Source organism: Salvelinus fontinalis, chromosome 24, assembly GCF_029448725.1.
Source record: "Salvelinus fontinalis isolate EN_2023a chromosome 24, ASM2944872v1, whole genome shotgun sequence".
NCBI classification, from domain to species: Eukaryota; Metazoa; Chordata; class Actinopteri; order Salmoniformes; family Salmonidae; genus Salvelinus; species Salvelinus fontinalis.
In genome coordinates, this window is record NC_074688.1 from 12,450,961 (window position 1) to 12,478,647 (window position 27,687).

General features: G+C 46.9%; 1 protein-coding gene across 1 annotated transcript in view; it reads right to left on the bottom strand.

The window, feature by feature from the left end:
* Window positions 1-19,928, bottom strand: part of LOC129821682 (cytochrome P450 2M1-like) — a 34,122-nt gene extending 14,194 nt beyond the window's left edge. The window contains 6 exon segments of the mRNA XM_055879274.1: window positions 237-378; window positions 638-814; window positions 974-1,134; window positions 7,070-7,219; window positions 7,367-7,529; window positions 19,552-19,928. Of these exon segments, the coding sequence (XP_055735249.1) occupies window positions 237-378; window positions 638-814; window positions 974-1,134; window positions 7,070-7,219; window positions 7,367-7,529; window positions 19,552-19,740 (982 nt within the window). The 5' untranslated portion in view covers window positions 19,741-19,928.
* Window positions 19,929-27,687: the final 7,759 nt, after the last annotated feature.

Here is a 27,687-nt window from a genome sequence, read left to right on the forward strand (position 1 = left end):
ATACGTTGCACTGATACCATGTACAGATTGTTGTTGGAGTTATTACATGTCACTACATCGTAATAACACATTTCAAACAATTCATAGTCCAGAATTATACTTTTTGGAGGATTACAGTGTTTTCTAATAGGTCTAGGATCCACCCCCCCCAAAAAAAAAAAAATAATAATAATAATAATAAATAATAGGTCTAGGAGATTTGGACGCAATCGATAAAGACTTGGGTAGCAGGGTACCTTGAATGTGAGGGTACTTTATCATCATCAGAAATGATTGTCTTAGGGTGGATGATGTGGTTTCTGATCCAGCAGCAAACAGGGCCCATGCAGTCATCACCATATTATCATTGTTGAACTCAGTGTTGGGATCATCTTTGTCCTAAGAGAAGAGAATAAGTCACCATCAGTTATGTAAGTAAACAGCGACATCTGGTGGCTAGTTGTTGCCATCTCCACATACCTATTGCCACTAAATACGTTGGAAAACCAGAGATTGGCCTCTCACTTGTCTATTCACTCATGATAGCCAAACTCACATAAGTGGACATGGATAGTGTCTTAATTCCAGCCACATTCCATATTTTCATAATGTGTAAGAGGTTCACCCTCCAATGTGAGGATCATGCCGTGTTTTCTACCTCCAGCATTTTAACCAGGAAGGCCTCGATGAAGTCCTGAGGTTCAGAGGTGTCAAGGGTTTTAAGACGGATTTCTGCTTGCCCTTGTATGTAAGCTTTGGCCTTGTTTACGATAGCAAACATCTCATGGTGTTTGCCTGGAAAGCACCAAACGATTCTAGGGAACATGTTGTACATCTGAAAGAAAAGGGATGGGAGGCGGTTTTGTTAGTGAAAACAATGGCTTGGTCAGCTCAAGGCCATTGTGTGCAATTACTGTGATAGAGCTTCAATTTAGCAGGGCGTTGAGAGCAATGGAAGATTCTATGAAAAGAGATGAGCTGAAGGTTACTGTACCGCTCCAATAGGGCTGTTGAGGACATTGAAGTAGGCATCAACAGCCTTTTGGATGAGCTGAAACATTGGGTCGTCATTTTCAAACCTGTGCCCAAAGACTATGGAGCAGATCACATTGCCAACACAATTGCAAAGCAATTCTTTGGGATTGACAACTGAATCTAGATTAGAAAAGGAAGGCAAGGACAGACAAATACTTTAAAATACCTGATTGGTTATCCATATATAATATTGTGATGGTGAAATAGCTGTGAGAAGCAACAACTCGTTTTTCCATGTATTTTAACGTAAAATGGTACCTTTTCAATGACATGTTTAGCGTGAAAACCTTGCAGAAGATAATATACTGAGAATTATGTATACAGTTAAACCGATTATAGAATAATGTATCTCAGTTACACTGATTACAAAACCAACGTTACCCATGGGGTCCTGGAGGGAGAGGCAGGTCCTGGCAAAGTGCTCTGTCTGGTTTTGTAGTGCGGAGGTTTAATCAATGGTGGACTTACCATTAGGATCACATCATCAAGGGGCCTCGCTCGTGAGCTGGGCATAATATTATTTGTTGTTGTAATTAAGTTATTTCAACGCTTTTTCCCCCTCATCCATCGACACACAACAAATACCCCATAATGACAAAGCAAAAACAGGTTTAGAAAGTTTAGCAAATTTATAAAAAAATAATTTACATACACTACCGTTCAAAAGTTTGAGCTCACTTAGAAATGTCCTTGTTTTTGAAAGAAAATCAAATTTTTTGTCCATTAAAATAACATTAAATAGTTCAGAAATACAGTGTATGTCACGCCCTGACCTTAGAGATCCTTTTTTATTCTCTATTTTGGTTAGGTCAGGGTGTGACTAGGGTGGGTAGTCTAGTTTTTTCATTTCTATGTTGGCCTGGTATGGTTCCCAATCAGAGGCAGCTGTCTATCGTTGTCTCTGATTGGGGATCATATTTAGGCAGCCTTTTCCCACTGGGTTTTTGTGGGATCTTGTCTATGTCTAGTTGCCTGCGAGCACTACATTAGTTTCACGTTTTGTTTAGCGCTTTATTGTTTTCTGTGAGTGTCATCCAATAAACATGTGGAACTCTATGCACACTGCGCCTTGGTCCATCAATTCAACCAACGATCGTGACAGTGTAGACATTGTTAAGTTGTAAATGACTGTTGTAGCTGGAAACGGCAGATTGTTTATGGGATATCTACATAGGCGTACTGTCACGTTCCTGACCTGTTTTCCTTTGTTTTGTATTCATTTTAGTTGGTCAGGGCGTGAGTTGGGTGGGTTTGTCTATGTTTGTATTTCTATGTGGGGTTTTGTGTTCGGCCTGGTATGATTCTCAATTAGAGACAGGTGTGTATTGTTTGTCTCTAATTGAGAGTCATACAAAGGCAGCCAGGGTTTCACTGGTGTTTTGTGGGTGTTTGTTCCTGTGTCAGTGTTTGGGCCACACAGGACGGTTGAAGGTTTGTTAGTTTGTTGTTTTGTAGTTTGTAGTGTCTTGTTTGCTGTTCTTCATTAAAAGATGGCTTATTTCCCTCAATCCGCATCTTGGTCCTATCCATGCTCCTTCTCGTCTAAGGGGGAGAACAACATTGACTGCCTTTACAGAAACACCCACCACAACAGGACCAAGCGGATTGAGGAGAGAGAAAAAGAACTAAGGCAATGGAGAGAAGAGGAATGGAGTTGGGAGCAAATTTTCAATGGAGAAGGACCCTGGGCTAAGGTTGGTGTGAATCGCCGCTCTCGGGAGGAGAAGAAGGCAGCCACAGCCCAGGAGCGCAGGTATGAGGGTACGCGGCTAGCACGGAAGCCCGAGAGGCTCACCCAAACATTTCTTGGGGGGGGGCTAAAGGGGAGTGTGGCGAAGCCGGGTTGGATACCTGAGCCAACTCCCCGGGCTTGCCGTGGAGTAAGAGGGCGTCGAACTGGTCAGACACCGTGTTATGCGGTAAAGCGCACGGTGTCCCCAGTACGCGTGCTTAGCCCAGTGCGGGCTATTCCACCTTGCCGCACTGGGAGGGCTAGGTTGGGCATCGAGCCGAGTGCCATGAAGCCGGCCCAACGTATCTGGTCTCCAGTACGTCTCCTCGGGCCGGTGTACATGGCACCAGCCTTACAGGTGGTGTCCCCGGTTCGCCTGCATAGCCCAGTGCGGGCTATTCCACCTCGCCGCACTGGCAGGGCTACGGGGTCCATTCAACCTGGTAAGGTTGGGGAGGCTCGGTGCTCAAGAGCACGTGTCCTCCTTCACGGTCCGGTATATCCGGCGCCACCTTCCCACCCCAGCTCAGTACCACCAGTGTCTACACCACGCACCAGGCTTCCAGTGCATCTCCAGAGCCCTGTTCCTCTTCCACGTACTCTCCCTATGGTGCGTGTCTCCAGCCCGGTGCCTCCAGTTCCGGCACCACGCACCAAGCCTCCTGTGCGTCTCCAGAGCCCTGGACGCACTGTTCCTTCTCCCCGCACTCGCCCTGAGGTGCGTGCCCTCAGCCCGGTACCTCCAGTTCCGGTACCACGCACCAGGCCTATAGTGCGTCTCAGCCGGCCAGAGTCTGCCGTCTGCCCAGCGGTGCCTGAACGGCCCGTCTGCCCAGCGCCGTCTGAGCCATCTGTCTGCCCAGCGCCGTCTGAGCCATCTGTCTGCCCAGCGCCGTCTGAGCCATCTGTCTGCCCAGCGCCGTCTGAGCCATCTGTCTGCCCAGCGCCATCTGAGTCAGCCGTCTGCCACGAGCCATTAGAGCCGCCCGTCTGTCCCGAGCCAGTAGAGCCGTCCGTCAGTCAGGAGCCGCTAGAGCCGTCCGTCAGTCAGGAGCCGCTAGAGCCGTCCGTCAGTCAGGAGCTGCCAGAGACGCCCGCCAGTCAGGAGCTGCCAGAGACGCCCGCCAGTCAGGAGCTGCCAGAGACGCCCGCCAGTCAGGAGCTGCCAGAGACGCCCGCCAGTCAGGAGCTGCCAGAGACGCCCGCCAGTCAGGAGCTGCCAGAGACGCCCGCCAGTCAGGAGCTGCCAGAGACGCCCGCCAGTCAGGAGCTGCCAGAGACGCCCGCCAGTCAGGAGCTGCCAGAGACGCCCGCCAGTCAGGAGCTGCCAGAGACGCCCGCCAGTCAGGAGCTGCCCTACAGTCCGGAGCTTCCCTACAGTCCGGAGCTGCCCTACAGTCCGGAGCTGCCCTACAGTCCGGAGCTGCCACTCAGCCCGGACCTGCCGGAGTCCCTCAGCCAGGACCTGCCGGAGTCCCTCAGCCAGGACCTGCCGCCCCTTATCCCGGTGCTGCCCCTTGTCCCGGTGCTGCCCCTTGTCCCGGTGCTGCCCCTTGTCCCGGTGCTGCCCCTTGTCCCGGTGCTGCCCCTTGTCCCGGTGCTGCCCCTTGTCCCGGTGCTGCCCCTTGTCCCGGTGCTGCCCCTTGTCCCGGTGCTGCCCCTTGTCCCGGTGCTGCCCCTTATCCCGGTGCTGCCCCTTCATTTAGGTGGGGTTAGTGGGAGGGTGGTCATTGGGAGGGGGATAAAGAAGCGGGGATTGATTATGGTGGGGTGGGGACCTCGTCCACCGCCAGAGCCGCCACCGTGGACAGACGCCCACCCAGACCCTCCCCTAGACTTTGTGCTGGTGCGCCCGGAGTTCGCACCTTAAGGGGGGGGTTCTGTCACGTTCCTGACCTGTTTTCCTTTGTTTTGTATTCATTTTAGTTGGTCAGGGCATGAGTTGGGTGGGTTTGTCTATGTTTGTATTTCTATGTGGGGTTTTGTGTTCGGCCTGGTATGATTCTCAATTAGAGACAGGTGTGTATTGTTTGTCTCTAATTGAGAGTCATACAAAGGCAGCCAGGGTTTCACTGGTGTTTTGTGGGTGTTTGTTCCTGTGTCAGTGTTTGGGCCACACAGGACGGTTGAAGGTTTGTTAGTTTGTTGTTTTGTAGTTTGTAGTGTCTTGTTTGCTGTTCTTCATTAAAAGATGGCTTATTTCCCTCAATCCGCATCTTGGTCCTATCCATGCTCCTTCTCGTCTAAGGGGGAGAACAACATTGACTGCCTTTACACGCACAGAGGCCCATTATCAGCAACCATCACTCCTGTGTTCCAATGACAAACTTGGATTAGCAAACACAACATATAATTTTAAAAGGCTAATTGATCATTAGAAAACCCTTTTGCAATTATGTTAGCACAGCTGAAAACTGCTGTTCTGATTAAAGAAGCAATAAAACTGTCCTTTAGAATAGTTAAGTATCTGGAGCATCAGCATTTGTGGGTTCGATTACAGGCTCACAATGGCCAGAAACAAAGTACTTTCTTCTGAAACTCGACAGTCTATTCTTGTTCTGAGAAATTGCGGCTATTCCATGTGAGAAATTGCCAAGAAACTGAAGATCTCGTACAACGCTGTGTACTACTCCCTTCACAGAACAGCGCAAACTAGCTCTAACCAGAATAGAAAGAGGAGTGGGAGGCCCCGGTGCACAACTGAGCAAGAGGACAAGTACATTAGAGTGTCTAGTATGAGAAACGGATGCCTCACAAGTCCAAAACGGGCAGCTTCATTAAATAGTACCCGCAAAACACCAGTCTCAACGTCAAAAGTGAAGAGGCAACTCAGATGCTTGCTTGCCTTCTTAGAAGAATCTTGGTGGTTCCAAACTTCTTCAATTAAAAAATTATGGAGGTCACTGTGTTCTTGGTAAACTTCAATGCTGCCAAAATTATTTGGTACCCTTCCCCAGATCTGTGCCTCGACACAATCCTGTCTCGGAGCTCTACGGACAATTCCTTCTACCTCATGGCTTGGTTTTTGCTCTGTCATGCACTGTCAACTGTAAGACCTTATATAGACAGGTGTGCGCCTTTCCAAATCATGTCCAATCAATTGAATTTACCACAGGTGGACTACAATCAAGTTGTAGAAACATCAAGGATGATCAATGGAAACAGGATGCACCAGAGCTCAATTTTGGGTTTCATAGCAAAGGGTCTGAATACTTATGTAAATAAGATATCTGTTTTTTATTTTTATACATTTGCAACATTTTCCAAAAACCTGTTTTCGCTTTGTCATTATGGGGTATTGCGTGTAGACTGATGAGGAGGGAAAAAAGTATTTAATCAATTTTAGAATAGGGCTGTAACGTAACAAAATGTGGAAAAAGTCAAGGGGTCTGAATAGTTTCCATGAGACAGCGGGGTGCTGTTTCGCTCGAATGCTTTCTCCGATGAGATAAATGCGCAAGTGTCTGAAACTAAGTAAAGTAAAGTGAATAAATGATGGTTAATAAATGAGTAACGGGCAGTCACGTGTATCAATTGTTTAATTCTGTGTTATAACAACATTTAAACAACATAAGGCATACTGCACTTCATGTTTGTTTTTTTTATTAATGAAACCGAAATCTGCAATTATTTGATCGAAACGACCTCAAACATCAGTAATCCCTCAGCACTAAAATGGTACTTGTGTCACGTTCCTGACCTTATTTCCTTTGTTTAGTCTTGTTTAGTTGGTCAGGACGTGAGCTGGGTGGGCATTCTATGTTATGTGTTTCTATGTTTGGTTTAGGGTTGTCAACTAGCCTGATATGGTTCTAAATCAGGGGCAGGTGTTTTACGTTTCCTCTGATTGGGAACCATATTAAGGTTGACTGTTTTCACTGTTTGTTTGTGGGTGATTGTTGCTGTGTCTGTGTTTGTTCTCCACACGGTACTGTTTCGTTTCGTTCGTTTGTTCCTTCCTGTTCGTGCGTTCATGTTTTATTGTGTTCTCAAGTTCAGGTTTGTTCACGTCGTTTTGTTATTTTGTATTTTGTCAGTGTTTTGTTGGATATCATTAAAATTCGACATCATGAACATTCACCAAGCTGCGCCTTGGTCCTCCTCACTTCCACCTAAAGACGAGCGTTACAACTTGTTCACAGGTAAATGACATGTCTATACTATAAAAACCCTGTACACCCCATGGGTGTTACTGTTACTATATTCTGCAGTAAACCATGTATCTTCAGTTTCTCACATACCAACAACCTGAGTAATATTGCCCATAAAGTAATTATAAAATATATTTCCAAGGCAAGAAAAATACTAAGAAAAACAATCTACCTCCATATTCACTGAAGGCTTTCACCAGCATCTTAGCCTCTTCTTGGACACGTTCTTCAATGCTCCTGCGCCCCATCCCAAGGGTTTTCAGGGTCATCAGCGAGAACCTGCGAAGATCTTTAGATCTCTTCCCACTGCTCACCAACACCCCTACAGTAAACAGTATGACAGAAGCACAAAGAGGAATAATTAGAATAGCATAACATAAACCTAATGTAATTTCCACACAGACTGACTGTAGCAAGGTCAATGACACCCACCCACTCCCATTTAAAAAAATACTAAATAATCACCCACCATATCCTTTAGTGACTGTCATGATCATGGGGTAGTTGGCTCTGCCGCTGAACTCTTCTCCTTGTGTGACAAAAGCATCCTTGATAGCCTGATAGCCAGAGATCACCACTACAGGTTTGGAGCCCAGCCATACAGTAAACACTGAGCCATACTTCTTACTGAGCTGAGGAGAGAAGAACCACAGGATTATAGGAACCAGTACAGTGATGTCTTAGATCCCAGGTTTATATGTAGCACAGCTGACAGTCCTGGGATGTGTGACATGGAAGTGAAATGATTGTGGCCCTGCTATTCCTTTGGATAAGTGGTGGAGCGACCCAAGAGAGCAAGAAATGCAGTGGCAAATTGATAGAGTACATTATACTCACTTAGATATCGAAAATGTGTCAAAATAAGTGTATTTATAGCATGTAATTGTATGCTTCCAACAGTAGCGGTGTGTGGGTAAAATCCCTGAGGAAGTCGAGCCTCCCCAACCATATTACAACCTATGTGTTGTGATAATTGCGTTGCTTGCTCCATAACCTTTCAATTCATTTGCCTTGCAATATATAGGCCTAAAGGCCGAGCCAATAAGAAGACCATTCAACCACACCTGTAAGTGAGGACTTGGTGGACTGTATATTCTTTAGGTTAGGTTTACTTTATGTGTTCGCTCCCGTGTGATGGTTGTAACATCCATAGTTATTTAGATTGCGTATGTTTATAAGAACTGAGGTCGGTGCTGTAACTGACAATTAACCTGTAAGTCTATGTTGTTGGTTTTTTATTTGAATTATTTACGTGTTTTCTTTGCGTGGGAAATGATAAGACAAGAGGAACTACGTGGCTAATAACTGTTGTAACGTGGATCATTATCGTAGCAACACACCTTTGAGGTGAAGGCAATCACACGCTGTGTTAGCTAAATATTCATGTCTTCGGGTGTAGTTCGTAAAGGTTGAAGTGTGTATGTTAGAATGGTGACGTTATAATAATTAAGGATGAAGCGTGAATTCATGCCAGGAATAATAAGTGTGAAGTTTTTGATTTCCTCACTTCTGTAATAAGCAGCCAATGAGGTATTTTTCCTTTATTCATATGTTTAATCTGATACTGTTATAGCTCCGGCTAAACTGTTTATGTATGTAAACACTTCAGAGTTATACCAAGCTAATAAGTCACTCGTAAGACAAGAAGGTTGTACGAGTGTGCTTAACTGTATTTTCAATTACTTTATAGTTCTCACGGAAGGTGATAATTCTGACTACAACTACAGAATAAAGCCGGCAGTTAAAATCAAGGAACGGTTGTGCTCGTGGTTACTGGAGGGGCTACAGGGCCGTTTGTAAACTTTAGTTTAACTTTACTCAGAAGTATGCTGGTATTACACAGTTCACATGACATATCACTCCCGCTGTCTGGCTACCGTAAAACATGGAACTGGAATCCCAAGTATCAATACACGGACTGGATTATGGTTTAATGTTCACTACATTACACTGGTAAAGGCACAGATGACAGACAGGTAGAATTCCAGTTGAGGTGGTTTCACGTTCTGACCTTAGTTCCTTTTTTATGTTTTTATTTTAGTTGGTCAGGGCGTGAGTTGGGGTGGGCATTCTATGTTGTTTTTCTATGTTTTGTTCTGTCGTTATATTTCTATGTGTTTGGCCTAGTATGGTTCTCAATCAGAGGCAGGTGTCAGTCGTTGTCTCTGATTGGGAGCCATATTTAGGTAGCCTGTTTTCCATTGTGTGTTGTGGGTGGTTGTTTCCTGTTTCAGTGTTTGCACCATACGGGACTGTTTCGGTTGTTTGTTCGTCTTTTGTTATTTTTGTTCTGTGTTCATTTTGATTAATTAAAAATCTATTATGGACACTTACCACGCTGCACATTGGTCCGATATTTCCTACTCCTCCTCAGACGAAGAGGACGAAAGCCGTTACAGAACCACCCACCAGAAAAGGACCAAGCAGCGTGGTAACCAGGAGCTGAGGGTTCTGGACTCCTGGACATGGGAGGAAATGCCTCCAGCTCCTCCGAAAAAGCACAATGTCCCCAGTGCGCACGCATAGCCCGGTGCGCTACATCACAGCTCCTCGAATCGGCCGGGCTAGAGTGGGCATCGAGCCAGGAGGGATGATGCCGGCTCAGCGCATCTGGTCTCCAGTGCGTCTCCTCGGCCCGGGGTATAATGCACCAGCCCTACGCACGGTGTCTCCAGTTCGCCAGCACAGCCCAGTGCGGCCTGTTCCAACTCCCCGCACTTGCCGGGCTACAGGGGATATCCAGCCAGGACGAGTGGTGCTAGCTCTGCGCTCAAGAACGCCAGTGAGCCTCCACTTCCAGTGCATCCGGTGCCTCTACCAAGGACAAGGCCTCCTGCATGTCTCCCCAGCCTGGTGAGTTCTGTGTCTGTGCTAAGCACTAACCCTCCTGCATGTCTCCCCATCCTGGTGAGTCCTGTGCCTTCTCCCAGAGCCAGGCCTCCTGTGTGTCTCTCCAATCCAGTGATAATCCATGGCAAGAAGCCTCCAGTGATATCCATGGCAAGAAGCCTCCAGTGATGATCCACGGCACAAAGCCTCCAGTGACGATCCACGGCACGAAGCCTCCAGTGACGATCCACGGCACGAAGCCTCCAGTGACGATCCACGGCACGAAGCCTCCAGTGACGATCCACGGCACGAAGCCTCCAGTGACGATCCACGGCACGAAGCCTCCAGTGACGATCCACGGCACGAAGCCTCCAGTGACGATCCACGGCACGAAGCCTCCAGTGACGATCCACGGCACGAAGCCTCCAGTGACGATCCACGGCACGAAGCCTCCAGTGACGATCCACGGCACGAAGCCTCCAGTGACGATCCACGGCACGAAGCCTCCAGTGACGATCCACGGCACGAAGCCTCCAGTGACGATCCACGGCACGAAGCCTCCAGTGAGGATCCATGGCATGAGGCCTCCAACAGCGCCCTCCTGTCCGGAGCAGCAGGAGTCTCCCTCCTGTCCGGAGCAGCCGTAGTCTCCCTCCTGTCCGGAGCAGCCGGAGTCTCCGTCCTGTCCGGAGCAACCGGAGTCTCCGTCCTGTCCGGAGCAACCGGAGTCTCCCGCCTGTCCGGCGCTGCCGGAGTCTCCTGTCTATTCGGGACCCTCTGAAAGGGTCCCCAGCCCGAAGTCGGCGGCGAGGGTCGCCACTCCAAAGGCACCACATAAGTGGGCCAAGACTATGGTGGAGTGGGGTCCACGTCCCGCACCAGAGCCGCCACCGCGGTGAAATACCCACCCAGATCCTCCCCTATAGGTTCAGGTTTTACGGCCGAAGTCCGCACCTTTGGGGGGGGGGGGGGGTACTGTCACGTTCTGACCTTAGTTCTTTTTTAATATTTTTATTTTAGTTGGTCAGGGCGTGAGTTGGGGTGGGCATTCCATGTTGTTTTTCTATGTTTTGTTCTGTTGTTATATTTCTATGTGTTTGGCCTAGTATGGTTCTCAATCAGAGGCAGGTGTCAGTCGTTGTCTCTGATTGGAAGCCATATTTTTTATTTTTTTTAAAATATTTTTTTTATATCCCCTTTCCCCCCAATTTTCGTGGTATCCAATCGCTAGTAATTACTATCTTGTCTCATCGCTACAACTCCCGTACGGGCTCGGGAGAGACGAAGGTCGAAAGCCATGCGTCCTCCGAGGCACAACCCAACCAAGTCGCACTGCTTCTTTAACACAGCACGCCTCCAACCCGGAAGCCAGCCGCACCAATGTGTCGGAGGAAACACCGTGCACCTGGCCCCCTTGGTCAGCGCGCACTGCGCCCAGCCCGCCACAGGAGTCGCTGGAGCGCGATGAGACAAGGAAATCCCTACCGGCCAAACCCTCCCTAACCCGGACGACGCTAGCCCAATTGTGCGTCGCCCCACGGACCTCCCGGTCGCGGCCGGCTGCGACAGAGCCTGGGGGCGAACCCAGAGACTCTGGTGGCGCAGTTAGCACTGCGATGCAGTGCCCTAGACCACTGCGCCACCCGGGAGGCCCTTGGAAGCCATATTTAAGTAGCCTGTTTTCCATTGTGTGTTGCGGGTGGTTGTTTCCTGTTTCAGTGTTTGCACCATACGGGACTGTTTCGGTTGTTTGTTCGTGTTTTGTTCTTTTTGTTCTGTGTTCATTTTGATTTATTAAAAATCTATTATGGACACTTACCACGCTGCACATTGGTCCGATATTTCCTACTCCTCCTCAGACGAAGAGGAAGAAAGCCGTTACAGGTGGTTTAATAATGGTTAAGATGCACAGGCACAGAACAGCACCGCACAGTGTATGTAGTATGGATGGGATAAGGCACTTAGTGGTCTGGCAACTTGCTTCAACCAAAGTGTGTGTGTGTGTGTGCGTGCGTGGTCTGCAAGTAAAGAGATAAATAAAGATACAATAGTAAATGACAGAATACAATCTCCAAATCACATCTCTTATAAACAATATGCATGGTTTAACATGACTATGATGACTTAATGCTATACAGGACCACACAGTGCAAAGAAACTTGAATCTGACTGTACTCATTTGACATCATAGGGGAGCCGCCGCACCTGTACTACAAAGCATACCACCACCATCTTCAGTACAAGGCTACAATTGCGCTATTAACTTGAATACCTCTAAACAGTGACATTTGATCTAATACCCCTATAATGATGTACCATACACGTATACAATTACAGGGCATATAAACGACGCATTACCCTAAATGTCCGAAATGATGACAATCAAAACAGAGCTAGCCAGAGCACAATAACTATAGTAGCTAGTGATAGAAACTACTAATTAGCATAACCATAACTACAACATTATCCTCGCAGAGCGCATCTTCAGACATAAACACCTGAAAGATATGAAATATGTAATATAATACAATGAAAGCTAACTGGTATGAAAACACAAGGATGGCTGGAACTTTCTCTCACTTGACTTCTCTCAAGCTGATCTTCTCTGAGCTGGAGATCGCCCAGCATGCTCTGCTCCACTTCACCAGTGGGCGGCGCTACAGCTCTGATATGATGAACTAACATTACTGATGTGATTAACTACAAATACTTCAAAGCCTTTTGTAAAACACCTTTGTTTTATCACAAAACCGGAGAGCAACCTCTCTCCAGTGAAGTCCACAAAGCATATTGCATGTACAGTAACAGACAATTACATGACCTACAGCATGGTCAAGCAAGTTCATGTTTCCAACAATTTTTGGACCACTACAAAACTACTGATTTAGAACAACAGTTACCACAAATCGCAAAGAAAACAGTAGCTATTCCAGCACCATTTCAACTTCAACATTTCAGCATCATCAAATCACCTCTGCTTAGTCTAATACAGTGACAACTAAAAGATACCAAAAACAATTTAGTCCAATCAACATAAGCTAAATATGACGTGCCTGTCCATGCTTCTGATTTCTGGCCTTCGTGCAAGTAGAAAAATATGTTGACTCACCCTACTTATAGAGAAATGCCAATGCCATCGACGTGGTTAGCTTTTAACAGTTAGGACCGCTATTTCTTGTCCCGGAATCCCTCTGAACCGACAGGTTGAAGTCTGCTTCACAGAGCCACTAACCAAGCTAAGCTGCCAATGATGGACTTTCATTTCTCTTACTTATTTGAGCTGCTCTTGCCACAATATGGATTTTTTACAAATAGGGCTATATTTTGTATACATAAATTCCACAAATTAACTTTAAACAAGGCACACCTGTTAACTGAAATGCATTCCAGGTGACAACCTCATGAAGCTGGTTGAGAGAATGCCAATATTATTATTGCTGTCATCAAGGCAAAGTGTGGCTTCTTTGAAGAATCTCATAAAACATATTTTTTATTTGTTTCACACTTTTTTGTTTACTACATGATTCCATGTGTTATTTCATAGTTTTGGTGTCTTCTATTATTCATCAATGTAGAAAATAGTAAAAAGAAAGAAAACCCCCGGAATGAGTAAGTGTGTCCACACGTTTAACTGGTACTGTATATCTGAATTATGAAAGACAAGCATCGTCATTTTGAATTCCACAAAGTGAGTTTGAAACATTGTCATACTCGTTTGGACCAGACAGCATCAGACAGATGGCCTACAACTAGAAAGACAGGGGGGCGTTGTTTCGCTCGCTCAGATGCTTTCTCCTGTGAGATGCGTTCAGCTTCTTGCGAATTGAAGGGAAATTATGAAACACAGAGACAAAAGATTTAAAACAAAATAAATGTGTCAACATTTTTCGGAAGCCTGGCATCCATGAATACACGCCACTGGTTCCCAAATATATTTTACAGAAGCACCTTTTCCTCAGTAATATATCAACCAGGACGTGTCTGTGTCTACTCTGTTAGACATCTGAGCATTGGAGATAGAAATGATTTGCTTAGAAGGCACCTGATGGTTAACTAGTAAATAATTACAAGTTTATGGCAACCACAAATCTGTTCAACCAAAAGTTAACCTACAGTATCAAGACCTCACATTATACAAAAAGTCCAAATTTGGCAAGGTGTGACGTTAATTGTTAGTATGTACTGTATTTTAGCAGTGTAGACGTGTTTGTTTAGTCCTCTCGTGTACGTTTGTATTTTTCGTATTTCTTGTATATATTTAAAAAAAATGTTTTCTATCTCTTTTCAATTTTTAATTCGATTATACCTTCCGGTAACCTACCTCACCCAATGTGATACGGAATCGCTATTATTTTTTAACTTTGGAACAGATTCAAGAACCCCCAGTAGCTAACCAGCTAATCAGCTACAAGCTATTTAGCCATTTTTAGCCGCTGCTAGCAGCTTTTACCTTCTGCACAGACACCAGCCCTGTTATTAGCCTGGATATTACTCACCAATTTACCAGCATCGGACTGTCTCTCGACAACAACGCCGGAATCCTGCCGTAATCCCTGAGCCACTACTTCTGATCCTCACAGCTAGTTTGCAGCTAGCGCAGCTAGCGCAGCTAGCGCCACTGCCACGAAGCTAGCACCAGTTAGCAAACACAATTCTACAATCACAACCTCTCTTTCGCCATCGCCATCCGGCTTGGATTCTCTGTCGACACGACCACGTCTGGTCTGCAGACGAATACCCCATCCACTGTGCCCTCAACCGGCCTCCGTCTGAGCAGACCCCCTCCGTCTGAGCAGACCACCCCCCGGGCTACTAACTTTAAACGCCGCGTTCTAGCTTAGTGGCGGCTTCCCTGCTCCATCTACGGCTGCCCCCTGGACACTATGATCACTTGGCTACATAGCTGATGCCTGCCGGACTGTCCATTAATTCACGGTACTCCATTCTGTTTATTTGTGTTTTATCTGTCGGCTCTGTGTTTTAACTCAGGCTCTGTGTGTAGTTAATCCGACCCTCTCTGCCTAGTCGTCGCCATTTTTACCTGCTGTTGCTGTGTTAGCTGACTAGCTGCTGTTATCTCACCTGTTGTTTTAGCTAGCTCTCCCAATCAAGACCTGTAATCACTTTATGCCTTACTGTATGTCTCTCTCAAATATCAATATGCCTTGCATACTGTTGTTCAGGCTAGTTATCATTGTTTTGATTTGCAATGGACCCCGTAGTTCCACTCTCCGTACCTCTGATACCTCCTTTGTCCCACCTCCCACACATGCGGTGACCTCACCCATTGAGACCAGCATGTCCAGAGATACAACCTCTCTTATCATCACCCAGTGCCTGGGCTTGCCTCCGCTGTACCCGTGCCCCACCATACCCCTGTCTGCACATTATGCCCAGAATCTATTCTACCACGCCCATAAATCTGCTCCTTTTATTCCTTGTCCCCAACACTCTAGGCGACCAGTTTTGATAGCCTTTAGCCGCACCCTCATCCTACTACTCCTCTGTTCCTCGGATGATGTGGAGGTAGACCCAGGCCCTGCATGTCCCCAGGCACCCTCATTTGTTGACTTCTGTGATCGAAAAAGCCTTGGCCTCATGCATGTCAACATCAGAAGCCTCCTCCCTAAGTTTGTCTTACTCACCGCTTTAGCACACTCTGCCAACCCTGATGTCCTTGCCGTGTCTGAATCCTGGCTTAGGGAGGCCACCAAAAATTCTGAGATTTCCATACCCAACTATAACACTTTGTCAAGATAGAACTGCCAAAGGGGGAGGAGTTGCAATCTACTGCAGAGATAGCCAGCAAAGTTCTGTCATACTTTCCAGGTCTATGCCCAAACAGTTCGAACTTCTAATTTTAAAAAATTCATCTCTCCAGAAATAAGTCTCTCACTGTTGCCGCCTGCTACCGACCCCATCAGCTCCCAGCTGTGCCCTGGACACCATCTGTGAATTGATCACTCCCCATCTAGCTTCAGAGTTTGTTCTGTTAGGTGACCTAAACTGGGATGTGCTTAACACCCCGGCAGTCCTACAATCTAAGCTTGATGCCCTCAATCTCACACAAATCATCAAGGAACCCACCAGGTACAATCCTAAAGCCGTAAACATGGGCACCCTAATAGACATTATCCTGACCAACTTGCCCTCCAAATACACCTCTGCTGTCTTCAATCAAGATCTCAGCGATCACTGCCTCATTGCCTGTATCCGCTACGGGTCCGCGGTCAAACGACCACCCCTCATCACTGTCAAACGCTCCCTAAAACACTTCTGCGAGCAGGCCTTTCTAATCTACCTGGCCCGGGTACCCTGGAAGGATATTAACCTCATCCCGTCAGTTGAGGATGCCTGGTCATTCTTTAAAAGTTACTTCCTCACCATATTAGACAAGCATACTCCGTTCAAAAGGTGCAGAACTAAGAACAGATATAGCCCTTGGTTCACTCCAGACCTGACTGCCCTCGACCAGCACAAAAACATCCTGTGGCGAACTGCAATAGCATCGAAGAGCCCCCGCGATATGCAACTGTTCAGGGAAGTCAGGAACCAATACACGCAGTCAGTCAGGAAAGCAAAGGCCAGCTTTTTCAAGCAGAAATTTGCATCCTGTAGCTCTAACTCCAAAAAGTTCTGGGATACTGTAAAGTCCATGGAGAACAAGAGCACCTCCTCCCAGCTGCCCACTGCACTGAGGCTAGGTAGCACGGTCACCACCGATAAATCCGTGATAATCTAAAACTTCAACAAGCATTTCTCAATGGCTGGCCATGCCTTCCTCCTGGCGACTCCAACCTTGGCCAACAGCCCCCCCCGCTGCTACTCGCCCAAGCCTCCCCAGCTTCTCCTTTACCCATATCCAGATAGCAGATGTTCTGAAAGAGCTGGAAAACCTGGACCCATACAAATCATCTGGGCTTGACAATCTGGACCCCCTATTTCTGAAACTGTCCGCCGCCATTGCCGCACCCCCTATTACCAGCTTGTTCAACCTCTCCTTCGTATCATCTGAGATCCCCAAGGATTGGAAAGCTGCCGCGGTCATCCCCCTCTTCAAAGGGGGAGACACCCTGGACCCAAACTGTTACAGACCTATATCCATCCTGCCCTGCCTATCTAAGGTCTTCGAAAGCCAAGTCAACAAACAGATCACTGACCATCTCGAATCCCACCGTACCTTCTCCGCTGTGCAATCCGGTTTCCGAGCCGGTCACGGGTACACCTCAGCCACGCTCAAGGTACTAAACGATATCATAACCGCCATCGATAAAAGACATTACTGTGCAGCCGTCTTCATCAACCTGGCCAAGGCTTTCGACTCTGTCAATCACCATATTCTTATCGGCAGACTCAGTAGCCTCGGTTTTTCTAATGACTGCCTTGCCTGGTTCACCAACTACTTTGCAGACAGAGTTCAGTGTGTCAAATCGGAGGGCATGTTGTCCGGTCCTCTGGCAGTCTCTATGGGGGTACCACAGGGTTCAATTCTCGGGCCGACTCTTTTCTCTGTATATATCAATGATGTTGCTCTTGCTGCGGGCGATTCCCTGATCCACCTCTACGCAGATGACACCATTCTGTATACTTCTGGCCCTTCCTTGGACACTGGGCTATCTAACCTCCAAACAAGCTTCAATGCCATACAACACTCCTTCCGTGGCCTCCAACTGCTCTTAAACGCTAGTAAAACCAAATGCATGCTTTTCAACCGTTCGCTGCCTGCACCCGCACGCCCGACTAGCATCACCACCCTGGACGGTTCCGACCTAGAATATGTGGACATCTATAAGTACCTAGGTGTCTGGCTAGACTGCAAACTCTCCTTCCAGACTCATATCAAACATCTCCAATCCAAAATCAAATCTAGAGTCGGCTTTCTATTTCGCAACAAAGCCTCCTTCACTCACGCCGCCAAACTTACCCTAGTGAAACTGACTATCCTACCGATCCTCGACTTCGGCGATGTCATCTACAAAATAGCTTCCAATACTCTACTTAGCAAACTGGATGCAGTTTATCACAGTGCCATCCGTTTTGTTACTAAAGCACCTTATACGACCCACCACTGCGACCTGTATGCCCTAGTCGGCTGGCCCTCGCTACATGTTCGTCGTCAGACCCACTGGCTCCAGGTCATCTACAAGGCTATGCTAGGTAAGTGCCGCCTTATCTCAGTTCACTGGTCACGATGGCTACACCCACCCGTAGCACGCGCTCCAGCAGGTGTATCTCACTGATCATCCCTAAAGCCAAAACCTCATTTGGACGCCTTTCCTTCCAGTTCTCTGCTGCCTGCGACTGGAACGAATTGCAAAAATCTCTGAAGTTGGAGACTTTTATCTCCCTCAACAACTTTAAACATCTGCTATCCGAGCAGCTAACCGATCGCTGCAGCTGTACATAGTCCATCGGTATATAGCCCACCCAATTTACCTACCTCAACCCCCATACTGCTTTTATTTATTTACTTTTCTGCTCTTTTGCACACCAGTATCTCTACTTGCACATGATCATCTGATGATTTATCACTCCAGTGTTAATCTGCTAAATTGTAATTATTCGATTTATTGCCTACCTCCTCATGCCTTTTGCACACATTGTATATAGATTCTCTTTTTTCTACCATGTTATTGACTTGTTTATTGTTTACTCCATGTGTAACTCTGTGTTGTTGTCTGTTCACACTGCTATGCTTTATCTTGGCCAGGTCGCAGTTGTCACGAATCCCGCCGAAGATGGTGCCTCTTCCTGTTCGGGCGGCGCTCGGAGGTCGTCGTCACCGGCCTACTAGCTGCCATCGATTCTTTTCTTTTTGTTTCTGTTAGTTTGGGCTGATTGGGTGCACCTGTTTTGAGTTTAGTTTTGTGGGTAGGCTATTTAAGGGCAGTAAGCCCGCTGGCTGTTGTGCGGGCTTGTTTCTGTAATTTGGTGTTGGATTTGTTATGTGGATTTATTAATTTTTCCTGGACAGTTTAGTCCTGTGTTTTTGGACTCGTCTTTTCATGCGCCCGTGTGTTTAGGGCATGATCGTTTTTCCTGTCGACTGGAAAATAAATCCACTTTCTTGAAACCCTGCTCTCTGTGCTTGACTCCTCCACCCAGTACTCCTAGCAGCTCTGACAGCATTTGCAAATGAGAACTTGTTCTCAACTAGCCTACCTGGTTAAATAAAGATGAAATAAAAATAAAAAAAGTAAAAAAAAGTAGTAGTAAATGCACAAAGGCTGTGGGTTTAAGACATGAAGGTCAGTCAATACCGAAAATGTCCTTGTCACAACACAACTGATTGGCTCAAACGCATTAAGAAGGAAAGAAATTCCACACATTAATTTATGGAATCGATAGATAGATATATATATATATATATATTTTGAGAAATGAAAAAGTGTGTGTGTGTATATATATATATATATATATATATATATATTTCCTTCTTAATATATATATATATACAATATAATATATATAATAATATACATATATATATATATATACACACACTTTTTCAGTTCTCAAATACATGCATGTAGTAAACTTTGGATGAATATTGAAACAAGAGGGGCAATTCAATAAAAATGTACAGTAGGCTGGTAACTAAGCAGTCACATGAAAATACTGAACTGCTTTGTTGCTACAATAACCAACACAGAAAATAATGTAAAACAATAATAATCTAGCCTACATTTAGCTTGTATGAATGAAAATAAAGCATTTTTGCCAAGTTCTGTTGAAAAGTAATTAAATGTATATCTCATTCTACACCCTTATTCTATGTCTTTGACATAACCTTGCACACTGATCTAGCTCAAGTATTTGACTGACCTCCATGTAGAGCTTGTATGGCGCTTTCACATCCATTCGTAACGAGTTACCGAGCAGAGGAATCGGTGCAGGACCAGGAGGCAAACGCGAGTTGCATTGTTTGCCTCGATTCATCCACAGTAAAAGAATAACGACAAAGCCGATTACAATAGACACAAAGTTTGTCTGCAAAATATGAAGTGCATCCATCTTCAGTAGAGTCGAGGACAATGATCGGCTACGGAGTTAATAACAGAAAAACTGATATCGGAAAGCTTTATTTGCCCCTCCAAGTTCTGTACCGGGTCAGAGCCTTCTACTGCAAAAAGTGGGTTGAAGTTGCACAATTGTGAGTTTCATCAGGGATGTTCCTATATATGACAAGAAAGCCGAGTGACAGCGCTAATACTGGGGGCGTTATATTAAGATGGACCGGTTTGAACCTGGCAATGGCCCGGCACGTAATCGAACGAAAGCGGGGAGGGAGGAGCACCTTTCTCAAATCAAATAGTTCTATGCGCCGCTCGGTCATGTTGTCAAGAAGGCAGCTAGGTGCATCGTCTCATCTCCATAAAAAACACATGTTAGAACATTCGAACTAATTTCAATCGGGAAGACAACGCGTTTATCAAAAGTAATCACTTTCGCATGTGAAATCACAGAAGCCTGCTCATTACTCCACGTGGTTAACTACATCACCTTTGCAATCACCTTTCACCCGATTTAAACTCCCACAACAGGGTAACGCGGGCCAGATATACAAATGCCCTTAATGGAAATACATGTCCTCAATGATTAAAGAAGAAGAGATCTTTTAAATTACTAAAATGTAAATCTAGATTAGGTGGGAACATTATAGTGATGGCAGATACGCTCATGAGCAACAGGTTCAACTAAATCGTTTTTCTCAAAGTTGACAGAATCCACTTATATCATTTGTAACAGCCTAAACATTACCAAACTTCTAGTCTATCAAATAATATTCATTGTAGGCATTGTTTTTAGTCCCATATTATTTCACTGGTAGTACATTTAATGGCTCAATGTTCTTCTTGGATTAGGTTTTATGGTGGTTGGCATCCAAATACACTGAGTGTACAAAACGTTTCCATTACATGGACTGACCAGGTGAAAGCTATGATCCCTTATTGAGGTCACCTGTTAAATCCACTTCAATCAGCGTAGATGAAGGGGAGGAGACAGGTTAAAGAACGATTTTTGAGACTTGAGACATGGATTGTGTATGTGTGCCATTGAGAGGGTGAATGGGCAAGACAAAATATTTAAGTGCCTTTGAACGGGGTATGGTAGTCGGTACCAGGCGCACCAGATTGAGTGTGTCAAGAACTGCAATGCGATTTGGTTTTTCATGCTCAACAGTTTCTGTGTATATGAAGAGTGGTCCACCACCCAAAATACATCCAGCCAATTTGACACAACTGTGGGAAGCATTGGAGTCAACATGGGCCAGCATTCCTGTGGATCCATGCCCTGACAAAATTAAACTGGGGGTGCAACTCAATATTAGGAAGGCATTCCTAATGTTTTGTACACTCAGTGTATGTTGCAGTACCGACACCAACTAGTCTAGGGTATTAACCCATTATACTTTGAGCCACAAAAAGGCGAAAGGGGAAAAAAACTATAAATTGTCTTCCATCTAACCCTACACTCATTCAAACCCACCACCCTATTCTACTACTGCTTTACCCCTATCTGGTCCTGCAACGTGATCAAGACAAAGTAGATGATTGTGGACTACAGGAAAAGGCGGACTGAACAGTCCCCCATTAACATCGAAGGGGCTGTAGTGGAGTCTCAGGTCGAGAGTTTCAAGTTACTTGGTGTCCACGTCACCAACAAACTATCATGGTCCAAACACACCAAGACAGTCGTGAAGAGGCCACGACAACACATTTTCCCCCTCAGGAGACATGGCATGGCTCCCCAGATCCTCAAAAAGTTCTACAGCTGCACCATCGAGAGCATCCTGACCGGTTGCATCACCGCCTGGTATGGTAACTGCTCGGCATCTGACCGTAAGGCACTACAGAGGGTAGTGCATACGGCCCAGTACATCACTGGGGCCAAGCTTCCTGCCATCCAGGACCTGTATACTAGGCAGTGTCAGAGGAAAGCCCAAAACATTGTCAGAGACTCCGTCACCCAAGTCATAGACAGTTTTCTCTGCTAGTGCACGGCAAGCAGTACTGGAGTGCCAAGTCTAGGACCAAAGGGCTCCTTAACAGCTTCTACCTCCAAGCCATAAGACTGCTGAACAATTAATCAAATGGTCACCGGATTATTTACATTGACAACCCCCCCCCCCCCCCAATTTGTTTTTTACACTGCTGTTATTTGCTGTTTATTATCTATGCATAATTACTTCACAACTACCTACAAATTACCTTGACTAACCTGTACCCCCGCACATTGACTCGGTACCGGTACCCCCTGTATATAGCCTCGTTATTGTTATATTATTGTGTTACTTTTTATAATTTTTTGTTTATTTGGTAAATATTTTCTTCACTTTCTTGAACTGCACTGTTGGTTAAGTAAGCATTTCACGTTAAGGACTACACATGTTGTATTTGGCGCAGGAGACAAAATAAAGTTTGATTTGATTTGAAATGCATCGGCGATGTCCCCACAGCAGTGGTGGGAAAAGTACTAATGTGATGTGAGTAAAGTCTTTAATCAGGTGAACACCCTCAAAGCCCGATGGTATTCCAGGGTGCTTAGTCAGAGAATGCGCAGAACAGCTGGCAGGCATATTTACTGTAATTTTCAACCTCCTGATATCACAGTCTGTTATCCCCACATTTTAAGATGACCACCATCATTCCTGTTCCCAAGAACTCTAAGGCTTCATGCCACAATGACTACCGCCCTGTAGCACATGAAGTGCTTTGAGAGGCTGGCTATGGCACACATCAACTCCATCATCCTAGACACCATAGACCCACTCCAATTTGTATACTGCCCCAACAGACCCATAGACGACGCAATCTCAATTGCGCTCCACACTGCCCTCACCCACCTAGAATAGATGAATAAGGCTCAGCGTTTAACACCATTGTCCCCTCCACGCTAGTCACCCACGCCAGTCACCAAGCTTAGGACACTGGAACTGAACACCTCCCTCTGCAACTGGATCCTCGATTTCCCGACGAGCCGAACACGCTGACCCTCAACACGGGGTCCCCACAGGGGTGTGTGCTTAGTCCCCCCCTGTACTCCCTGTTGACCCACAATTGCGTGGCCATGCACAACTCCAACACCATCATCACGTTTGCTGATGACAGTGGTAGGTCTGATCACCGGCGACGATGAGACAGCCTACAGGGAGGAGGTCGGTGACCTGGCAGTGTGGTGCCGGAACAACAACCTCTCCCTCCCCGTCAGTAAGACCAAGGAGTTGATCATGGACTACAGGAAATGGTGGGGGGTGAGCACGCCCCCATCCACATCGACAGGGCTGCAGTGGAGCGGGTCGAGAGCTTCAAAGTTTGTTGGTGTCCAAATCACTAAAGACTTGAAATGGTCCACACACGCTCAGTCGTGAAGAAGCCGAGGCAGTGCCTCTTCCCTCTCAGGAGGTTGAAAAGGTTTGGCATGGACCCTCAGATGCTCAAAAGCCTTGGACACTTCTCTCTGCTTCCGCATGGCAAGCGGTACTGGTGCATAAAGTCTGATATCAACAGGCTCCTGAACAGCTTCGTGCCATAAGACAGCTAAATAGCTAACAAAATGGCTACAAGGACAAATATGACCCTTCTGTTTTATTCTTACCACTGTCTCTATGCACACTCACAGGGCCCTACACACTTACACACACAAACTCTCACTCCATCATTTGCACACACATACATTTAAACGGACTGTTTTTGTTCTACCTTGTTATTTTTAGTATTACATTGTTATTGATTACTGCATTGCTGGGGTTAGAGCTTGCAGGAAAGGCATTTCACTGTACTTGTGTCACGTCCTGACCATAGTGCTTATGTGTTTTGCTTGTTTTAGTATTGGTCAGGACGTAAGCTGGGTGGGCATTCTATGTTGTGTGTCTAGTTTGTCTGTTTCTGTGTTCAGCCTAATATGGTTCTCAATCAGAGGCAGCTGTCAATCGTTGTCCCTGATTGAGAATCATATGTAGGTGGCTTGTTTTGTGTTGGGGATTGTGGGTGGTTGTCTTCTGTCTTTGTGTTCTGCACCAGATAGGACTGTTTCGGTTTTCACATTTCTTGTTTTGTTGTTTGTAGTGTTCTAATATATTCTTTATTAAATCATGTTGAACACTAGCCGCGCTGCGTTTTGGTCCTCTCCTTCACCTATGGAAGAAAACCGTTACAGAACCACCCAACAACCGAGGACCAAGCAGCGGGGTAACAAGCAGCGGCAGCAAGAGCAGAGAAAGGAGAAATGGACATGGGAGGACGTTTTGGACAGCAAGGGTTGCTACACATGGGAGGAGATCCTGGCTGGAAAGGATCGCCTCCCATGGGAAAAGCTGGAGGCAGTTAGGAGAGCAGAGGCAACCGGAGAGAGGAACCGGCGTTATGAAGGACGCAGCTAGCACGGAAGCCTGAGAGGCTCACCCCAAAAAAATCTTGGGGGGGGGGGGGGTAAAGGGGAGTGTGGCGAAGTCAGGTAGGAGACCTGCGCCAACTTCCCGGGCTTACCGTGGAGAGCGAGAGTACGGGCAGACACCGTGTTGTGCGGAAGAGCGCACGGAGTCTCCTGTACGTGTGCTTAGCCCGGTGCGGTACATTCCAGCTCCACGTATCGGCCGGGCTAGAGTGGGCATCGAGCCAGGTGCCATGAAGCCGGCTCAACGTATCTGGCCTCCAGTACGTCTCCTCGGGCAGGCATACATGGCACCAGCCTTACGTATGGTGTCCCCGGTTCGCCAGCACAGCCCAGTGCGGGCTATTCCACGTTGCCGCACTGGCGTGGCTACGGGGAGCATTAAACCAGGTAAGGTTGGGCAGGCTCTGTGCTTTATATGCTCCTGTACGTCTTCACGGTCCGGTATATCCGGGCCACCTTCCCGCCCCAGTCCAGTACCACCAGTGCCTATACCACGCACCAGGCTTCCTGTGCGTCTCCAGAACTCTGTTCCTCCTCCACGCACTCTCCCTATGGTGCGTGTCTCCAACCCAGTACCTCCAGTGCTGGTACCACGCACCAGGCCTACTGTGCGCCTCAGCAGGTCAGAGTCGGCCGTCTGTCCAACGCCGTCTGCACTGCTCCTCTGCTCAGCGCCGTTTGCACTGCCTGCCTGCCCAGCGCCGTCTGCACTGCCTGCCTGCCCAGCGCCGTCTGAGCCATCCGTCTGCCCAGCGCCGTCTGAGCCATCCGTCTGCCCAGCGCCGTCTGAGCCGCCCGTCAGTCAGGAGCCGCTAGAGTCGCCCGTCAGTCAGGAGCCGCCAGAGCCGTCCGTCAGTCAGGAGCCGCCAGAGCCGTCCGTCAGTCAGAAGCCGCCAGAGCCGCCAGCCAGTCAGGAGCCGCCAGAGCCGCCAGCCAGTCAGGAGCCGCCAGAGACGCCAGCCAGTCAGGAGCCGCCAGAGACGCCAGCCAGTCAGGAGCCGCCAGAGACGCCAGCCAGTCAGGAGCTGCCAGAGCCGCCCTCCAGTCATGAGCCGCCCTCCAGTCATGAGCCGCCCTCCAGTCATGAGCTGCCCCCCAGTCATGAGCTGCCCCTCAGCCCGGAGCTGCCCCTCAGCCCGGAGCTGCCATTAGTCCGGAGCTGCCTCTCTGTCCGGAGCTGCCTCTCTGTCCGGAGCATCCTCTCTGTCCGGAGCTGCCCCTCTGTCCTGAGTTGCCCCTCTGTCCTGAGTTGCCCCTCTGTCCTGAGTTGCCCCTCTGTCCTGAGCTACCTCTCTGTCCTGAGCTACCTCTCTGTCCTGAGCTACCTCTCTGTCCTGAGCTACCTCTCTGTCCTAAGCTACCTCTCTGTCCTGAGCTGTCTCCTAAATCTAGGAGGGACCTTTGTGAAGGTTCCTAGACTAGGATCAGGGGCGAGGGTCGCAACTCAAAGGACACTAAGGAGGGGGACAAAGACAATGGTGGAGTGGTGTCCTCGTCCTGCGCCGGAGCCGCCACCGCGGACAGATGTCCACCCAGACCCTCCCCTTGAGTTTTAGGGGTGCGTTCGGAGTACGCACCTCAGGAGGGGGGTACTGTCACGTCCTGACAATAGTGCTTATGTGTTTTGCTTGTTTTAGTGTTGGTCAGGACGTGAGCTGGGTGGGCATTCTATGTTGTGTGTCTAGTTTGTCTGTTTCTGTGTTCAGCCTAATATGGTTCTCAATCAGAAGCAGCTGTCAATCGTTGTCCCTGATTGAGAATCATATGTAGGTGGCTTGTTTTGTGTTGGGGATTGTGGGTGGTTGTCTTCTGTCTTTGTGTTCTGCACCAGATAGGACTGTTTCGGTTTTCACATTTCTTGTTTTGTTGTTTGTAGTGTTCTAATATATTCTTTATTAAATCATGTTGAACACTAGCCGCGCTGCGTTTTGGTCCTCTCCTTCACCTATGGAAGAAAACCGTTACAACTTGTCCATGTAACATTAAAATGTGAAACTATCACCATCCCCTGGATTAACAGAGGTTTGCGCGAAACTAAAGGACAGAGCTACCGCACACAGGGCTATCACAGACAACCCTAAGGCTACAGCTGAGGACAGGAACAAGTACAAGCAGTCCCTCTATAACCTCCGCAGAGTCACCAAACTAGCAAAACAACAATATAGGAATAAGGTGGAATCATATTACAGATGCTCCGACGCCCTACAGTGCGTTATGGATTACAAAGTAGGGGCAGAACCTTCTACTCTGATAATACTTTTATTTCCTTTTTGACCCACATTCAAAAGTGTCACACAAGCATGAAGATGTTGTGGCAATGCCCCGAATTGCGGGAATGCCCCGAATTGTGGACAGCAGTTGCACACTATTGGAAAGCTCTGCCTGTGGTTAGAAGTTGAAGTCATGTCAAATTTACACTGAACAAAAATAGAATGTAACATGCAACAAATTCAATGATTTTACTGAGTTACAGTTCATATAAGGAAATCAGTCAATTGATATGAATTCACTAGGCCATAATCTATAGATTTCACACGACTGGGAATATGACAATTTGCTTTGGAAAAACCTACGTAGCCAATGTCACTAGGTGAGTGGATGGTAGCAATTAGACTTGTTCTTTACGCGCCTCAAACTTCGTGGTTACCTTGAATTAATGAATGTTGATCCATAGAGTTGACTGTAGCAATCCTTTGTTTCTTGCGTTTTCTGGCATTGGTTTGATTGCGGTAGGAACCGTGATCTCTCCCACCACCCACACACCCACCAAGTGTGTTTATAGATCACCTAATGTGTGTTTACCACCACCATTTATCTTCACCTAATGTTCTGGAGTGTAATTGCCCAAATATTACCACAATATAAAGATACACCCAAATTGGCTCCAACACTCCGGCCCCTAATTGCAACCAACAATTACCCAAAATCTTCCTTCACTTCTGTTGGTCAGAGTTCTTCACAGGTCCATCTGTACCCGGTTGGAGTAGACAGATCTTGGTAACAGGTCTGTCCAGTTCTCCTGTTCTAGTTTTCAGTCTCACAGACCGGACCAGACCCTTCTTGTCAGGGTAGGTTTCCAACACCTTTCCCATCAGCCACATACCTCTTGGAGCAGTAGGATTCATGATGACTAGATCTCTCACAGAAAAACATCTCTTATGTTTGTTCCACTTCTGTCTTTCTTGTAACAATGGTAGGTACTCTTTCACCCATCGTTTCCAGAATAGATTACCCAAGTACTGAACTTGTCTCCACCTCCTTCTGGGGTAGAGATCACAGTATTGAAATAGTCCAGGAGCAAGAAGTGGTTTTCCCCTTCAAAAGCATTAGGTGGTTTGGAGTGAGTGCATCAAATCATTTGGATCATCGGAGAGTTTTGTGATGGGACAGTCGTTCAGAATTGCCGCTGCTTCACACAAAATGGTATGAATTTAGTAGAGCACTTTCCTCACTGGACGAATAAGATGCTCCCACACTCCACCATGATGCAAACCAGCAAAACTGTCATCTTCTGTTCACCAACCTTCCCTTGATGACAGTGACAGACCACACAATCAGAAATAA